This window comes from Coptis chinensis, chromosome 2, assembly GCF_015680905.1.
Source record: "Coptis chinensis isolate HL-2020 chromosome 2, ASM1568090v1, whole genome shotgun sequence".
Taxonomy (NCBI): domain Eukaryota; kingdom Viridiplantae; phylum Streptophyta; class Magnoliopsida; order Ranunculales; family Ranunculaceae; genus Coptis; species Coptis chinensis.
This window is the reverse complement of record NC_141457.1, coordinates 109740751-109760275: the sequence shown is the minus strand read 5'-3', so window position 1 is coordinate 109760275 and position 19525 is coordinate 109740751. Positions and strand designations below refer to the sequence as shown.

Sequence of the window (19525 nt, the reverse complement as noted above, 5' to 3'; positions counted from 1 at the left end):
AGGAGAGCATATGTTGATGAAAACACCAAACCAAACACCAAATCGGCCAATATTTGGTTCCGATTTTTTGGTACCGGTGGATCAAATCTCTCACGGTTTTTTTTTAACACCATGGGCTATGAAGATTTCTAAGCCCATGGGATTTTTTGATAAGCGGTTTTGCCAAAACCAATGAGATTGGGAAAAGAAAATAAAAAGAAAGTTGATGTATTTTTTATTTTTTTTTTTTTCCAAAATCGTGTAGGCTTGGGCTTTTAAGATGGAATAAACAAGCAAAAAGATTTTGAGAAACCCAGATTGGGCTATATGGTAAATACTTATCCAAAACCGCGTCATTTGATGTCGAAAATTTGATGTTGCTCCTAAAGATGGTTGGTGTTTTTTTTGTTTGGTTTTGTTCAAAATTTTGGTGTTTTTTTTGTTGTTCTCCTAAAGATGCTCTAACAAGATCATTCTGGTTGACAAAACTAACGGTTTAATAATTCCCAGCAGGTATACTTCACAAGTTAATTGTACTATATTAGGTTACGCGTTAATCAGTTTATGTATCACATCAATCTTGGATTTTTTTTTGAGTTCATTCGTCTACCCCGAGGATATCCTCATAGGGACGAGATCCGAGACCGTTGGATGTGTGATCCAACGGTCCAAAATAAAACAAATTCACATTCTCTCTCTTCCTTTTTGTTTTTGATTTTCGAACCGTTGGATCACACATCCAACGGTCTCGGAACCCTCATCCCTATGAGGATATTCTCGTGGTAGCCCATGCCTTGTTTTTTGATATGAGGTTGTCCTTCAATCCGGGGTAGATGCAGGATTGGTTGTGGGGGGGGGGGGGGCCAAGTAGTCTAGTACTAATTCTCACTAGTATTTTTTTTTTTTTTTTTTTGAGGTGAGCAGTTACCACTGTATTTATTGTTTTTGGGCAAAATGGGGGAATAACCAAGCAAAAAGGTATTCATTCAATAATGGTAAATACTAAATAGAAAACTTGTACTAGAACGTCTAAACCTAGCTGTTTGCACCAGAAGTGAGAGGTAATCAATTTAGTGTTCGCGGGCAATTCCATTCATCTGCAACTTCTGAAACGTATGGGACTTCCCTCTAAAACTGTTCTTTTTAAGGAAGATACATATAGGCAGGATCATTCACCACTCGCTCAAAACAAGCTCGATCTCGATCCGAGTGTACTATTACATGCAGAAAACATAAGGCAACTGGATTTACATTATTATGTGAAAGAAATCAAAGCAGCAGTAAACATAAGCCACTGTCCACAAAAAGGAAGGATTGTGATATGATGCATGCCAAGACACATAATATACCCGATGTGGAAATCTTCACATATAATCCAGTTTGTTTCTGTTTGAGTTTGCACTTACCAATAGTTGAATCACCAAACTTATTTAGTTCATCAAAATTGATGTCTTGGTCTGACAAGAAAGGTAATAAAATTCTTGGACAGAAATGTTATCAACAAGTTATTCTTGATATGCTGCTGAGTGCTGAGTGCTGACTACTGAAGTGATAAACGACGGTTTCCGTCGGTATGTGAACTTGTGGCAAAAGATTGTTGACCTATTACTTTCACCACGGCACCACCCTCCCCATTCAAAGGAAAATGACCCTTACAGGATAGATATCCCCAGACGGTAGAACTTTCCTCGCACAGACAAACAAAAAAAACAACAAAAAACTCGACCCCATGGTTGTGCAAGTCAAAAAGAGTTCTCACTAAAAGTAGTCAGGCTCAGAGCCTCACAACAAATAGGAAGACTTAATTTGTGCTTTATCATAAAGCCTTGGTGTAAAATTTGGATCATCCATGCTTCTTATTAGTAGGAATTTGCCTGATTCCATAAACTTAGTTGTAGGCCATATTGATTCCGTTGGTCAGAAAGGTGAAACTTCACTGGATGCAAAACAGAGATGCTCACATTCTAATCTAATCAGGAAAATGCATATATATCCTTTTGTGGTATAAAAGATGAGTTACATAATTACATCTCCAACTAATTATCTTTCATCAACTAAAAATGTCTGACAAAACATAAACACGGCTCACTATGGATCATAAATTAATTTATGATCCATAGTGAGCCGTGTTTATAACTTTCATTGCATTTTGTGCGTACTAATGATTTGTTTAAAAAGGCCAAGAAGGGAAAAGCTGTGATGTATGATGATAAGCCTACAAATACTTCGAGGGTTGAGGTAATTTCATGACTAAGGTGTATAACTTTCATTGCATTTTTTGTAACGGTGATAATTCACCGTCCTCTCATTTCTTTGAAGAGCTCTATTACATGTTGTTATGCCTAGAGATATTAATGAAGAAATGACAGAGGTAATATCATTAACTAAAAGTATATAAGTTTTATGAAGTATGTTGATTACTAACGGTTTGTGTTATATAAAGAGCCCGGCACAAATGAGAAAGAGAGCAAAGAAGGATAAAGCTTCAAAACAGGATGTTTTGGCTGGAGATATGAATCAAAGAATATATAATTCTACTTCAAGGGGAGAGGTAATGTCATTACTAAAGGTATACAAGTTTTATGAAAATGTCGTTTACTAAAAGCTCATATTACTTTGAAGAGCTCAAAGCAAGGGATGAAAAGAATTGAAAAAGAAAAGGCTTCAATATATGCTGCGTTGACTAGAAATGAAAATGGTGGAGTACGATTTATCGATTCAACGACAAAGGTATCTTCATTACTAAATTGCTAAAGTCAATAAATTTCATTAAATAATGCTATCTACTAACAGTTTGTGTTAAGGGCTCAAACCAAGGTACAAGAAATGCTGAAAAGGGAAAAGCATCACTATATGTTGAGAGGGGAAGTGAGATAAATGGAGCATGCAAGTCTGATTCACTGGCTAATCCTGCTGTTCTGGTACTTGAAAATTAATTGGCCAATATATATAGTCTAAATTATATACATCTTCCTTTTGTTGAGTTACTTGATTGATCATCCACTCCATACATCTTCCTTTTGTTGATTTACTTGACCAATATATAGTCTAAAACATGCGTGACCATCTTAATCGCTTTTGGATTAGTCCAAACGGAAAGACAAAGGATTCTCCACTATATCACCTGCCTCGCATATCGAGTTTGTTAATACAATCCCATTGCCAAAGTAGCCAATCGGGTAATGGTGGATCGAACTTAGACCTCCCAAACAAAGAAAGAGGAGTTTTATCTGTTGATCGGGGCTTCATTTTCAAAGATTCAGTTCTAGCTTTCCATACAAAGGCAGAGAGAGCCTCGAAGGTTACCCGTCATAGCTTTCATCTTGAGTTTGTTCTAGTTTCTCGTGGTCAAAACAAAAGGACACATAGTGCATTTCTTCTTCCCGTAAAAGCTCGGTGTTCGATATATCCTCTACCTCTGCAAATTCATGATGGGGGTACTCTATCTTTGGTGGGAGAGTCAGAGATACACCTCTGGCAGTTTCACCCCACGAGTTCACAAAGTCCATTGCGCCAATCCCATCAAACAAGCAATGGTTCATTCCCAGCCCAACAACGAATCCTCCACATTTGAATCTAGTGACCTGGAAAGACCAAAATTTAAGTACCTGGAGAAGTGTTCCTGATTCCTCCTGTAGCTTCTACTAGAACTGGAAATCATTAAATTTTACTCTGATCTTACGATTAGAAATCTCGCTAAGTTACCATTACGATCGCTTAAAGTTATTCTCAATTTCGGGATCGGGGTGCTAGGATGTGCCATCAAGGTTCAATGCCTTCGTTTATATCCATTTTTTGAGCAACTTGGTGGTAATGAATTTTGAGAAACAAGCTTAACCTTTTCTTTAAAGTTAATTACTGGTAATGAATTTTGAATGGGTATACTTCATCTTTTTCAGTGGTCGTCATCAAGTGCTTTCCAAGTTTACGCCAAAGATGATGGGCCGGTCTTCTAGTACATAAACTTTTCTCTCAATCACATCACATGCATAGCATTTTTCATGGAAAGAACGAAAAATAATTTTTTGGGTTTTTACTTAAAGTGATTGGATTTTGTGATTGTATAGGAAATAAGAAAATTGAATTTGATGCGGATGGACAAGCGGTTGGAGATGATTCATTATAGCTATTCCAAAGGCACTTGGTGGAACCGCTGAAAAACCCATTGTCCTATATTTTTATGAAAGTTTTAAGGATGTGCCTTCTCCGACTAAGAGATTGATTTGGAAGAAAATTAAGGTTAGTTTACGATGTTAAGTTCTTAATATTAATTTTGTTGTCTTTCTACCTAGTTGTGTATTCACCCCACCCCCCTTCCACTTAGTTACAGTAGTTGCATAGCACTTGTGTCGTTGTTGTTCCTTCAGAAAATATAGACTGGTATTCTTATTGTGTTTATTCGAGTCTTTCGTAATAAACAATCATTTATGGTGAAAGTCATGTCTGTGGTATGTTCTTTGATGTTGGATGGTATGGTGAAATACTGGGATCAATTTCCATGGTGAAGAAAATAGTATTCGACCTCGGCTTCATCTATTAAATCGACACTTAATATCATATTGCATCCATTGTCCACATAAACTAAACACATATTAGCCTTGTTTTGTATCCATTTGGGAGAGTCCCGTTAATAAGCATTTAGCTTTATTACCTATACTTGTTAGGAATCTATTGTCAAGAGTTTAGATAGTTCTCCTCACAATCCTCAACTTCAAGGAGATATGAGGTATACACAAGACAAGTCGAAAAATTAAACTTCTCGATCATTTTATCTTTGACCGAGAATTGTCGTGGAAGATCTTAAATTTAGAAATGAATCAAATGATAGATCTATAGGCATATAAACCCGAAGCTGAGCGGTGGTGTTCACTTAGGAGTGTTATTGTCATCGTTAATGTTGTTATCAATAATAACTCTTTTAAACAAAATGATTTTTATTCAGGTCAAAAGTCCACAGTGGCCCATAATTTCTCGGTCTCGGGATGACCAATGCCAATCTCATGTATGATGTATCTTCAATGTCCGAAATAGCATAGTCTTCCAATCAATGCGGGGACCAGTATGGTATTCTTTGAAGTGTACAAGAAATGTCAACTCAAAGAAGTTTGCTAAGTCTTGGAGGAGTACAAGCATCGGCTTCGAAGTTAAACATTATGACAAGTATGACAATGACGATGAAAGGAAGAGGCACGCCCAAAAGGAAGAAGCGAAGATTGGGACAGGTTTGTAGATAATGAAGCAAAACCTTCTAGGAAGCCGAATCGGTGGTGGGCAAGAACTCAAGAAAAGCCTTGAAATCATTACATACATCGGAAGGAAGGAGAGGGCGGCAAGAACCATCCATAATTTGGTATGTTCCTTTACATCTCGGTTTATGTGAAGTCATAAAACCAGGTTTCTATTCCAAATCGGTTATTATATACTTTTTTTTTTCGGAAAAAGAAGAATCCAAATGTTAAGATCACCCGAACACTTTCATACATGGCTATCCATACACGCAAAGATGGTTCTTTTCTTACCGGAGGAGGATGGTTCTTTTCTTATCTTTGCCTTGTTTTGTACCTTCTCTTGTTCTAATTACTCCTTTGTTGTATGTCTCCTTTCCTGCTGTATATTTGCGTAGATATTATAGACATATTTGTAATAGCAATGCACAGATAGAACTCATAGTAGAGATGAGTATAGAATGCAATAGAATGTAAGGAATATGTTATGAACTTCTGATTCAATACAACTTTAGACAATAGATTCACAGGTGTTTTTCTATTGTAACAGGCTAGAATTAATGCTATAATTGAAGATGACCCATCTAGCATTGACTTGGACTTGGACAATGATCCAGTTGCACAAGTATGTGGTCCCGATCAATATGGTCGCGGTGCTTGGTATGGGTGTTGGTGTGTCAAAACTTCTCTCATAGCATCGAGTCCCGCCAAAGAAAGCTTCACCAAGAGACTCAACAACGCACTATGGTTGAAGAACGGGTTGGGACTATAGAGAAACATATGATTACGCTCACCCAAATCCTGATGGAAATAAAAGATCAATGTACAAAGAGCGTTGCTGCTGATACATCAACATCTAGTGTACTCTACTTAACTTATATTGGCTGGATTTCGTAAGTGCTTTTTGCTTAGTTTGATATTCTTTGCTAATGTATATTTGTTTTGTAGGTACGGGAACCAGCAAATACACAATCCTGTGGAAACTATTCACATGGTATGCAGTTGTGTGAATTGTTGAACATGCATAGGGAAGTGGTTGCAAAGGGACGAGCAACAAAAGCGAATGTTTTTACTGATATGAATGTCGATTCCTCCCTGGAAATGTACAATGTCCAAATTTCTCTTGTCCTCAGTCGCAGCGAGAGATTGTTTGGGTCAAAAAAGACATTTGGAGAGCTAAATTTTCCTGCAAAAGTCAAATGGCCAGCCATTTTTACTCGTTTTATTTAGGTATGACGTTGTTTATTATCTTTACTCCTATATTGACAGTTAGTATGTTCTTGGTGTTTCATCTCCTTTTATTACTTTCGTAGGATTTCAATGTTGTGTTAGTGCATGAAAACAGTTAGTATGTTCTTGCTGGAACTCAGAATGGTAATTCATCCTTGCTCAGGTTAAAACTTTTCTTCTCAACACCCAAAGAAATATAACTAGTAGACCAATAACAGCAAACTTTCCCATTTTTCAACTCCCTAACTTGTGTCAACTTATGAGAAAATGAAGGGATAAATACTGGTATGTATCACCAGAAGCTCATCATTAATATATATCTTTTGAATAGACATGATAGAGACTAAATTAATGGTATTGATCTCCACAACCCCTATCCCAATACCATGTACTTGACTGGGATCATTGGTCCTGCTTTGCTAGGACTCAAATCCTTGAGGCATTTAGATTTGAGTTTCAGAGTTTGAATTCTTTTCAAGGCATCTCTATACCTGAATTCTTTGGTTCGTTAAGAGAATTGCACTACCTAAACCTGTCGAAAGCTGGGTTTTGAGGATTAAATAAGTTCATATCGAAAAAGAGATCGAAAGATCTGTGATTTTTTTTAAACTTATTATTAGTCCTTTTCATTCTGATTTTTTAAACTAATGTGTCTGATTTTTTGTTTTTTTTAATTTGTTTTTCAAATTTGCACATTGAGGTTCTATTAAGTTGATTGGGTAGAGTTCAAATGATCAATGAAAATAGCCAATGATGACAGTTTCAAGGCTTGTTTCTAAAACATTCGCAAAGTGGCAAAAAGAGCTTTCGCCATTTAGTAAACTTGATCTTTCCTTACTATGCTGGCACAGTTAATAACCTCAGTGGTCTAAGTTAACTCTGTTACTGGTGGAGTTACTATGGCTTGAGCCACTACATTAACTGGATTTACATACGGGGAACTACTATGTCTTGAGTTCTTTGTAATAGTTGGGTTTCTCCTAACCCGCTTAGTTCTCTGCGTGGGGGCTCTGAATCGAAGGTACACTCCTTGGCAACAGCATTATCCTTGAGGTGGTAGGTCGAATCCCGAGGACATTTTGAATCTTTATGGGATGTTTCCTAGTTCAGTTGGAAATATGACCTCACTTGTTAATCTCGATTTGTTTTTTAACGACATTGAAGGTGGAATTCCTAGCTCCATTGGTTACCTCCGCAACCTAAAAAGTTTGAACATGTTTGGTAATAGCTTGACAGGGGAGTTGCCAAAGTTTCTTCTGAAGACCAAGAGCTGCATCTCTGCAAGTCCTTTGCATAGTATGATGTACTTAAGATTGAGTCGTAGAAGACAGAAATCAAGAAAATTGATTGTCCTTTAAATTCTGGTCACTTATTTGAGTACATAGATCATAAACTTATTTGATGAAGTAACTGGATTTGGCTGTTGAAGTTATTAATCTAAAATGTTGCTTGTGAATCAGGTGAAGAAAATGGCAATGCGTGCAATTAGCAAGTTGTGGAGGATTTGTGCATTTAGTGAAATGGAAGGATTTAGATCGAGGCAACTAGCAAAGCCGAAACTTAGTAGGAAAATAACATTTTTATTCTTGTAATAGGTGATTCAATTAGCTCAATACTAGGTGATTGAACTACATACAAAACAAATGTTCGGAATGCTCATTTTGATATGCATATACTATTTTAGTGTTTATTTGAAGGTTACTCAAGGGTTATTGGTTCAGAAATCTCTAGTGAGCTCTGAACAATCAAGTTTTGTGTTATTTTTTAAAAAACCAAAACTATAAAAAGACACACAATGAAGCGTCATTTTACAAGGCAATTTGGTGAGCAGTCACTTTTGTATCGTCTTTTAAAATAAAAGACAACCCAATAAACGGGTCACAATCCGACACTTTGCCTGTGTCGTTCTTTATGAGAAAAGACACACCAGAATGTGTCTTTCCCCTACAATTCTGTTGTAGTGATTCTAGAATAATGAATTTGCCAATTATTTTGAGCAGTCAGAAAAAGTAGATACCTGACCAGTATTGCACTACACAATTACTGAGAACAACATAGCACTAAGATCGCGCATAGTTCACTGATATTAAAAACATTGCTGGTGAAATTTGAAACCAAACAAAGAGAGAGAAAACAACAGCAACAAACTAGGAACTTTTCATGGGCCTACGAAAATAATGGATGATATACCCATAGTGCCGGCCCTGAGGCAAAACCACAAAAGCAAGTGTTTTGGGCCTCCATTATTTTGGCAAAATAAAGGGCCACCAGCCCACCACTAAAGTACACAAAACAGTTTAACACAACTTGAAACATACACTTACTATTAAGAACAATATAATTATAGGCTTAATTGAAGTTATGGCTAATGAAAGTATTAAATCCACTTTTTACTTCACAGATTACCACATCACATCAAAAGATGCATAAAATCTTATTTGTTACATAAAACAAAAAAGAATTCAACTAAAAAGAAGATAAAACAAATAATAACGCAAAGCAAAAAATGCGTCAATTTTTGTTTTTGACATGTGAATGGACACATATATGGTCACATTTTAATCGTTGGTATTGCGTGCACTACACAATTACGGAGAACAACATAACACTAAGATCGGGTATAGTTCACTGATATTAAAAACATTACTGGTGAAATTTGAAACCAAACAAAGAGAGAAAACAACAGCAACAAACTATAAACTTTTTGTTAAACACAGAGAATAATGGAGAAAACGGCTTACTCTTCTCTTTCTATTCACTTCAATATATAGATACAATCACAATGACCTAGTTAATGTAGGAAACTACCAAACTAACTCCTAAACTTATGCTAAGAATCTTTCCACAATATACAAGATTTCCACAATCTACACTCCCCTCAAGTTGGAGCATGCAAATCACAAATGCCCAACTTGCGTAACAAATAACCAAACTGCTAATGCCCAAGGGCCTTTGTCAAAATATCAGCCACCTGATGACCAGTAAGAACATATGCTGTAGAAATATTCTCAGCTTGTAACTCATCACGAACAAAATGACAATCTGCCTCAATATGCTTCGTACGCTCATGAAAGATAGGATTCTTCGCAATGTGCAGGGCAGACTGATTATCACAAAATAACCTCATAGGCTGAGAATGAAGAACACCAAGAGAACGTAACAATGACTTTAACCACTTAAGCTCATTAGGGTTGTGGACAGCCATATAACCACGATACTCGCCCGGTGGCAGACGAAGGACATCAGATGTTGTTTTCTGGTTTTCCAAGAAACAGAGACCTACCAAGAAGTACAAAGTAACCGTGAGAATGACCGACGGGTCAAGGGACAAACCGCCCGATCCACTATCACAAAAAGCATGCAACGCATATCACTAGGACGCAAATAAAATTCCCCGACCGTGGTGTCCTTTCGTCTGACCGTAAAAACACGAATAGCAGCATCCCAATGAGCTATCTGCGGGTTGCTCAGAAACTGAGTGAGAGTATGAACAGAATAACTCAACTCAGGGCGAGTAACAAATAAATACACCAAACGCCCCACAAAACACCGATACTGGTTCGGATGCTCGTAGGGATCACCTGCCGCAGATGCAAGACGATGATTCTACTCCATCGAAGTATCAATAGGTTTACAACCCAACATACCTGCTTCCGTCAAAATATCCAAAGCATACTTGCGTTGGGAAAGAAATAATCCCTCATTACCACGAGCCACTTCAATACCCAGAAAATATTTTAACACACCAAGATCCTTCATATGAAAACAAGAACTTAAATATTTCTTGAACCGCAAAACCACATCATGAGTGGAATCGGCAATTATCAAATCATCCACATAAACAAGAATATGCAGGGAGGCATTACCCTGCTGATAACTGAACAAGGAGTAATCTGCATACGACTGTACGAACGCAAATCTTCTCAAAGCATCAGACAACTTAGCAAACCACTGTCGAGGCGCCTGTCTTAAGCCAGACAAAGACTTACGTAACCAGCACACCTTCCCTGGACTAGGACTACTGTACCCGGGAGGGAGCTGCATATATACTTCCTCCAAATCCCCATGAAGAAAAAGCATTGCAAACATCCATCTGATGCAACTCCCAATTTTTTATGACAGCAACAGCAAGAAAAAGACGAACTGTTCCCATTTTAGCAACAGGAGCAAAAGTTTCATTATAATCAATACCGGCCACCTGACGATTACCAAAAACAACAAGACGTCCCTTAAGGCGTTCAACATGACCATTTGCGTGATATTTAATTTTATACACCCAACCACTACCAATCACCTTCTTACCAGGAGGTAAGTCGTCCAGAGTCCACGCACCTCTATTTTCAAGGGCATCAATCTCCTCTTTCATAGCCTGACGCCAACCGGAATCTTGAACTGCTTCTTTGAAGGAAGTAGGCTCTTTACGCTTAGTAATTGCTGCCAAAAATTGTTTATGTCTCACAGAAAATTTATTATAATCCACATAACAAGCTATATTGAACTGCTTACCTGAGGAACGAGATGAAACAGGAGAAGTAGTAGATGATGCAGGGGGGTCTATCTTTCGAACAACAGTGTTGGTAACAAAACCACGAAGGCGCGTAGAAGGTTCTTTAACCCGATGACCCCTACCCAGTTCCTCATTATTTGGCAATGGAACAGTAGTATCTCCAGCTTCAAGAAGTTATGGACTCCCCCTTAAATGCAAAAATGTCGTAGTGTCACAAGGTACCTCACCATCCATCACCGTACTCGAACTCGGTGGAGCCATCAAACCATCACGATATGTCACAGCACCCCCAGGACCTGCACTAGCAGACGCCATACTCCCTGACGGAGCACCACCCATGTCTACAACACCGTCACCACTTACTCCAGTACCACCCACGTCTTCAGCACCACAGAACTCACTCACGACATCAATCCAAGTATTAGGTGACAAATATTTATTAAGTTGTACAGGAGTAGAACTATGTGCAGGTTCAGGTTTGGAAAAAGGAAAAACATGTTTCACGAACTTCACATCTCGACTAACAAAATACTCATGGGTATCTAAATCATACAATCTCCAACCTTTTTGACCAAATGGGTATCCCACAAACACACACCTCCTAGAACGGGGTCCGAATTTATCTTTAACACGAGGCCTATTGGCAGCATAACATAAACACCCAAATACCTTTAAAGCAGTAACAGGGGATGGACTCCCAAAAAGAATCTCATAAGGAGTTTTACCATCCAAAACAGGGGTTGGTGTCCGATTAATATGATGACAAGCAGTCAAAACACATTCACCCCAAAAATCAATAGGCAACTGAGCTTGAAAACGCAAAGCACGAGCAACATTAAGAAGATGTTTATGTTTCCGCTCCACTCGACCATTTTGTTATGGAGTATCCACACAAGAAGTGTGATGCAAAACTCCCAATTGAGCAAAAAAATCTTGTAAACATTAAAATTCTTGCCCATTATCACTCCGTAACACCTTAACATACTTACTAAATTGAGTGCTGACCATTGCACAAATTTTTTAATCAATTGGCCAACTTCATACTTACCAACCATCAAATACACCCATGTAGCTCGAGAACAATCATCAACAATGGTCAAAAAATAATGAGCACCACAACTAGAAGCAACACGATACGGCCCCCAAATATCGCAATGTATCAAATCAAACAAAGCATAAGCCTTATTTGTACTTAATGGGAAAGAGTTACGAGGCTGCTTAGCCAAAAAACACACTTGACAATTGTCATCAGAAAACTTAGTAAAACTACTACTACTGAGTACTCCAGGTAAAGACCGCACCACCTTCATAGATGGATGACCCAAACGCCTATGCCATACCAAAGTTGAGTCTGCAACTGTTGAACGATTTGCTTGAATACAACGAACTGGACGAAAAAATAGACCCCATTACACTGCTCCCCCGCTCCAATCAGGTTCATCAAACTCCAGTCCTGCATAGTACATAGCTTGTTAGTGAAATTTAGAGCAAGAACATATAACACATTGTCCAGAATGAGGTGTTCACTTAGTTTAATATGACCTTCTTTAGTTGTAGTAGTATGTTTACCATTAGGAAGACCAACATGTTCTGAAGAAATATTGTGTACGTCAAAAAATAAATCGAGATTACCGGACATATGGTTTGTTGCACCGAAATCAATAATCCATTGGTCTAGATATTTCTTACCATGCAACTGTGGAGTCGAAGTCGAGACTTTAGAAGAAATTAACGCAGCTACCAATTGTTGTAGTTAGACATCAGATAGGGTAGGTACACTTCCACACTCTACCCAACTAGCACCACTATCCATAGCAGCAGCAAAACCACCTCGCCCACGGCTTCCTCCATGGCCATAATTTCCTCAGCCTCCTCGGCCACTCGACCTACCACCACTACGACCACCATTACCAGCCCACTCGGGCCACCCAATCAACTGAAAACACTTGTCTTTCTCATGACCTTAGCGGCCACAATGAGAGCACAGACGAACATCAACACTACCCTGCGCCCTACTTTGCGCCATACCATCAATCGCAAACCCTACCACATCATTGCGAGAATCTTGAGCAGCAATAACAGATTGGTGTCTCTCTGCAGAGAGCACCTTACCATGCGCATAGGAGAGCGAAGGCAAAGGATCAAGCATCAATAGACCAGAAGCAATGTCATGATATTTTTTAGAATCAAGACCCATTAAAAACTGATGCAATTTTTCGTTTTCTAGAAGAATACGGTACTCACCAGCAGCGGAACACGTACAAGAAAGCAACTTTATGGCACTCGCCGATTCTTCCCACAAAGTACACAATTCACCATAATACTCAGCAATAGATCTACCCCATTGTTTGCAATCAGCAATTAGATTTTTGAGTTCCTGAATACGAGGACCATTGCGAAGAAAGTATCTATCATGTAGATCATCCCACAATACTTTAACTTGATCAGGAAAAGGAACAATTTTCCTAATTGAAGCATCAAGAGTGTTAAAAATCCAAGCCACAAGCATATAATTAACTATTCCCCATTGACCATAATCCGGAGAAGTAGCATCCGGTGCAGGAATAGTTCCATCGACAAACCCCCTAATTTATTTTTAGCACGCAAATTATTACGAAGTGAACGTATCCACTCATCATAATTATTGCCTTACAATAAAATAGGACTAATCACAGACTCCGTACCTTCCGATGGATGAAGATAATAAGGGGTAAAAGGTTCATATCGAGAGACAGGCGTATCAGTACCAGACATGATATGGTATCACAACAAAAAGGAAAAAAAAAAATTTTGGAAAAAAATTACCCACCCTCACAGGACTGAAAAAGGCTCCAATACCATGTTAAACATATAGAATAATGGAGAAAACGGCTTACTCTTCTCTTTCTATTCACCTCAATATATATAAATACAATCACAATGACCTAGCTAATGTAGGAAACTACCAAACTAACTCCTAAACTTATGCTAAGAATCTTTCCACAATATATAAGATTTCCACAATCTACAAGAATATCCTATTACTTTTCATGGGCCTATGAAAATAATGGATGATATACCCATCATTTGTTTGGTCATGTCACCCATGTAAATCAGAAATATATACGGGCACATACAACATACCAAAATGACATACAATACAATGAGCTAAGAGTTGATTTTTAGGGATGTGATCACCTCTAAAAAAAATTAGCTCCCTAGAACATGTCTAACCTTACCAAAAATTGAGTTCAAGTTTGAAATTTATCTAATAGTTCAAAATTTTAACACTCTTTTGACAAGACTAGACACATCCAATTAGAAGTATATATTTATTGTAAATTAAAAATAAATAAAACTTCATCTAGAAAATGAATTCAAACTTAATTTTTTTGTGGATATTAAAGAAAAGGTTAAGCTTGTTTCTCAAAATTCATTACCACCAAGTTGCTCAAAAAATCGTGATATAAACGAAGGCATTGAACCTTGATGGCACATCCTAGCACCTGATCCTGAAATTGAGAATAACTTTAAGCGATCAGGTAATGGTAACTTAGCGAGATTTCTAATCGTAAGATCAGAGTAAAATTTAATGATTTCCAGTTCTAGTAGAAGCTACAGGAGGAATCAGGAACACTTCTCCAGGTACTTAAATTTTGGTCTTTCCAGGTCACTAGATTCAAATGTGGAGGATTCGTTGTTGGGCTGGGAATGAACCATTGCTTGTTTGATGGGATTGGCGCAATGGACTTTGTGAACTCGTGGGGTGAAACTGCCAGAGGTGTATCTCTGACTCTCCCACCAAAGATAGAGTACCCCCATCATGAATTTGCAGAGGTAGAGGATATATCGAACACTTCTGAGCTTTACGAAGAAGAAATGCACTACGTGTCCTTTTGTTTTGACCACGAGAAACTAGAACAGCTCAAGATGAAAGCTATGACGCGGAAGGGTCTTTGACAAGTGCAGTACCTTCGAGGCTCTCTCTGCCTTTGTATGGAAAGCTAGAACTGAATCTTTGAAAATGAAGCCCGATCAACGATAAAACTCCTCTTTTGTTGTTGGCCGGAGGTCTAAGTTCGATCCACCATTACCGATTGGCTACTTTGGCAATGGGATTGTATTAACAAACTCGATATGCAGGGCAGGTGATATAGTGGAGAATCCTTTGTCTTTCACAGTTGGACTAATCCGAAAAGCAGTTAAGATGGTCACAGACAGTTTTAGACTATATATTGGTCAAGTAAATCAACAAAAGGAAGATGTATGGAGTGGATGATCAATCAAGTAACTCAACAAAAGGAAGATGTATATAATTTAGACTATATATATTGGCCAATTAATTTTCAAGTACCTGTAGCAACAGGATTAGCCAGTGAATCAGACTTGCATGCTCCATTTATCTCACTTCCCCTCTCAACATATAGTGATGCTTTTCCCTTTTCAGCATTTCTTGTACCTTGGTTTGAGCCCTTAACACAAACTGTTAGTAGATAGCATTATTTAATGAAATTTATTGACTTTAGCAATTTAGTAATGAAGATACCTTTGTCGTTGAATCGATAAATCGTACTCCACCATTTTCATTTCTAGTCAACGCAGCATATATTGAAGCCTTTTCTTTTTCAATTCTTTTCATCCCTTGCTTTGAGCTCTTCAAAGTAATATGAGCTTTTAGTAAACGACATTTTCATAAAACTTGTATACCTTTAGTAATGACATTACCTCTCCCCTTGAAGTAGAATTATATATTCTTTGATTCATATCTCCAGCCAAAACATCCTGTTTTGAAGCTTTATCCTTCTTTGCTTTCTTTCTCATTTGTGCCGGGCTCTTTATATAACACAAACCGTTAGTAATCAACATACTTCATAAAACTTATATACTTTTAGTTAATGATATTACCTCTGTCATTTCTTCATTAATATCTCTAGGCATAACAACATGTAATAGAGCTCTTCAAAGAAATGAGAGGACGGTGAATTATCACCGTTACAAAAAATGCAATGAAAGTTATACACCTTAGTCATGAAATTACCTCAACCCTCGAAGTATTTGTAGGCTTATCATCATACATCACAGCTTTTCCCTTCTTGGCCTTTTTAAACAAATCATTAGTATGCACAAAAATGCAATGAAAGTTATACACCTAGTCATGAAATTACCTCAACCCTCAAGTATTTGTAGGCATAACATCATGCATCACAACCTTTTCCTTCTTGGCCTTTTTTTAACTTTTTCCTTGAGCTCTTTATAGAACACAAACCATTAGAAAATAGCATATATTCAATGAAACTTACACATCTTTAATCACTAAGATATACCTTTATGTTTTCCCCGGTCGCCATATCCTAAAAAAGCAAACATTATTGGCTCAAATATTGTACAATGGAGAAACAAAGTCTAAAATGTCTTAATGACTATACTAGACAAAGTAATGCTAGACAAAGTATCAATCTTATAAATCATCTTATAAATCTTATGACACAACATCTTATAAATCATGCATAAAAAGTGTACAATAACAAGTGCTCAAGTGTTCGAGCAAAGTATCAATCATTGGCTAACTGAAAAAATCATTGAAACATCCATAAAGAAAAAACATGTACCAATTTGACTGATTATAGGTTACAAATGCATATATTTCTCCTGCCTTTTCCAATGTCATTGGACTAGGTTACAAATGCATATCATTCATTCACCATTTTTTTTTTTCAAAATACGAGAATTTTTTGGTACACAATCTGCACCTATTTCTCCAACATCTTCTAAATGTGATGTATATAAAATTCTCTAGGCACTCTAGACTCAAAAGTCAAGGGGTCTTCATAAGCATCCATATCTCTAGTTAGTCTCTTTGGAGCATCTAACACCACATTCCAGCCACTCCTTGTTGGATCTTTACAATAAAATACTTGAGAGGCCTGAGATGCTAGGATAAATGGCTCATCTTCAAACTTTGAACTTCTTCGAAACTTGCTAAAATTCACAAAAACTAAATTAATATCAGGGTCAAAGTAACATCCATTCGCTTTATCCTCAATTCGAACCCAATCACAATAAAATACAGTTTGAGTGAAGTCAAAGTAGTTCAACTCGAGAATTTGTCTTATGACCCCATAATAGGTAGCTTCTTCATCGATAAGATTCCTATCTTTAGCACTCGAGCGGCCCTCGGTCATCGTGTTCATTTTAACTCCGGAATTCTGAGTTGTCTTGTTAATTTCCCATTCAGCAGTAGAAAACACATATCCACTTGCTTGATAGGAATTATAAGAATACTTTCGCTGGTACGAGTTTTTTCTTCTCTAATAGATCATCACCTCTTTCATTCTTCCATCTACTTACACCACATCTTGGACAACATTGTAGACTTTCATCATCTTTCCAATATAATATGCAATCATTTGGACAAGCATCTATCGTCTCATACTCCATACCTAAAGACTTGATCAATTCTTTGGCTTCGTATGTACTGACTGGTAAGGTATTATCTTCAGGGAGAATTCCTCTTAGAGTGTTCAATAGATCGGTGAAACAGTTGTCTGACAGCTGATGTTTCGTCTTAAGGTTAACCAGCTCAACTGTTACAGATAACTTCGTTTGATTGTTCCTACAAGATGAATAAATGGGCCTCTTCACATCTTCCCATAAATTGTTAAACTTCGTTTCCTTCCCTATGTCATTTGGATTTTGATGACAGTGGTACTCATTATGAGAATTTGAATCATCGTCCAAGCTCATCTCATCTACATTTCGATCTTCATCTGATGTACTGCCATTCATGGACTCATCCAAACCATCAAGATGGGCATATCCCAACTCTTCACTAACTAAATCAATGTCTCCGAATAGCCATCTTCATATTGGCTATGGGAGGAAGGACCAACAGTCTCAACATTGATTGCATCTTCTTCAAATGATTCCCCATGAAAATACCATGTCGTTATAGGATGGGTCTATTCCAATCTGAATTAAATGGTCAGACCACTATTTTCGGATCAACCCTTCCACTCACATTCGACACCTCGCACATGGACAAGAGCACCAAGTTCCTTTTCCTAATCTATCGGTCATGAACTTTAAAAGGATTCAAGTCCATCCAAGTATTCATCGCTATTCAATGGTGTTGACATCCAATCTTTGTTTGGTGGTAATAGAGCCATTCCTATCACACAAAAAAATGGCTTTGGTTTGTGAGATTTATTCCCCGCATGCCTATTGAGGACACAAAAGATGTGTTGTAGTGAGGATACAAAAGATGAAACAGACCAGGACACTCTCAAATTAACAGATAAATGGACATAATAAATGCAATTATAAACAAATAATACCAAAGGACAACAACAATATCGACAATCATAATTGTTGGGTATTAAATACTGAAAAAAGTGGCCATAAAGCGGCTATAATCAAATCAAGTTTATCAATAGCAGCCTTCAAACTCAAAAAACACTAACAAATGTCAAAACAGGGGAGACAAACAAGAATACCGATATCTACCTTCAAAGTGTTAATTTTAAATCCATTTTCTTTCATGCCCAATTCTAAGAAATGAGGACCCAATCGGCATGACAAAGGACACTTATTGACATATGCATACCTCAATAATCAACTAAGTTTAGTCCGGTTTGATACCCAAATGAGTTCATATATATATTCTTCACCAACCCATTTCAGTTTGACACCAATTTGTAAACTAGAATTTCTTGTTGGACAATTTAATTCCTGCAACTCCAAATTTGTTTAGACTTAAAGGTTATTAGACCAATTCTAAACATGGGATTTTCCTTCCAGTGAAAACCTAGTACCTGTGTCAATTACTCCTCTAAGAAGGTAAAAGGACGGATAAAACTAATGCTGTGTAGAAAGGAATAGTTTCTAAGTTACGAGGGCTTCCGTGTCTAGACCTATAACACAAACTGCACCATTCAATAGAAAAGTGTACATGGAAAACTTTAAGGAAGAAAAACAGAATGGCATTGCATCTAGATGAAGTGATGTTATTCTTCTAACATAAACCACACACTATTATATATGTAAAAGTCAAATATAAAGCTTGGAACTATATTAGAAGAGAAGTTTGGTGATGGTTAAATTACCTACTACAGCAAATTCAATAGGAAGTTCAACCGGTGGTGTCCTCGAAGTTTGAACTCACATTGTGAATTATTCAAAAATACCTAAAATATTTACAAAAGCATTACTCATTCAAAAATATTTCTCAAATCAATGTTAAAATTCAGTTAAATAAGATAACTAAATCAAAATTATTCAAATCAACAAAATCAATAAATTTAACAATTCGATTTGAGGAGAATATAATGATATAATGATAAAACTAGGGTTTCTAATTAGATTTGAGGAGAATGAAAAATCACCTTATTGAGGACAACGAAAGAGAGTGGAATCGCCTCTGAGTAAATCACCTCTGAGAAATGAAAAAAAGAAATGAAATGAAAAAAGAAAAAAGAGTTCGGTGGTTTTTATTTCATTTTGGGCTGTTTATATTGGGCTTTTCTTTTTTAAGGATTTCAAACAAAAAAATAAACGAGACTTTTTGTAATATAAACGGCGCTGGTTACGGGTCCAAAGATTCGGCACT

The 19525-nt window shown here is 37.2% G+C and overlaps 1 protein-coding gene and 2 long non-coding RNA genes across 5 annotated transcripts; 2 read left to right on the top strand and 1 right to left on the bottom strand.

The window, feature by feature from the left end:
- The first annotated feature begins 2166 nt into the window (after window positions 1–2166).
- Window positions 2167–2892, top strand: LOC147520476 (uncharacterized). The gene is made up of 3 exons (XR_015214419.1): window positions 2167–2530; window positions 2602–2709; window positions 2784–2892. It is a non-coding gene; the product is annotated as an uncharacterized LOC147520476 (long non-coding RNA).
- Window positions 2893–5924: 3032 nt separating this feature from the next.
- On the top strand, window positions 5925–7954 carry LOC147520475 (uncharacterized). 3 transcript variants are annotated; one of them, XR_015214417.1, is made up of 4 exons: window positions 5925–6065; window positions 6153–6434; window positions 7663–7751; window positions 7895–7953. It is a non-coding gene; the product is annotated as an uncharacterized LOC147520475 (long non-coding RNA). The 3 variants fall into 3 exon arrangements; XR_015214418.1 differs by having other exon boundaries at window positions 7599–7751; XR_015214416.1 differs by lacking the exon at window positions 7663–7751 and having other exon boundaries at window positions 7895–7954.
- Window positions 7955–14346: 6392 nt separating this feature from the next.
- LOC147520474 (uncharacterized) lies at window positions 14347–16009 on the bottom strand. Its single transcript, XM_086594285.1, has 5 exons — window positions 15826–16009; window positions 15646–15753; window positions 15467–15574; window positions 15275–15392; window positions 14347–14432 (listed from the first exon to the last, which is right to left on the bottom strand). Exons 1-5 carry the CDS (start codon window positions 15856–15858, stop codon window positions 14347–14349), a joined length of 453 nt encoding a protein of 150 aa, XP_086450411.1. The 5' UTR covers window positions 15859–16009.
- Window positions 16010–19525: the final 3516 nt, after the last annotated feature.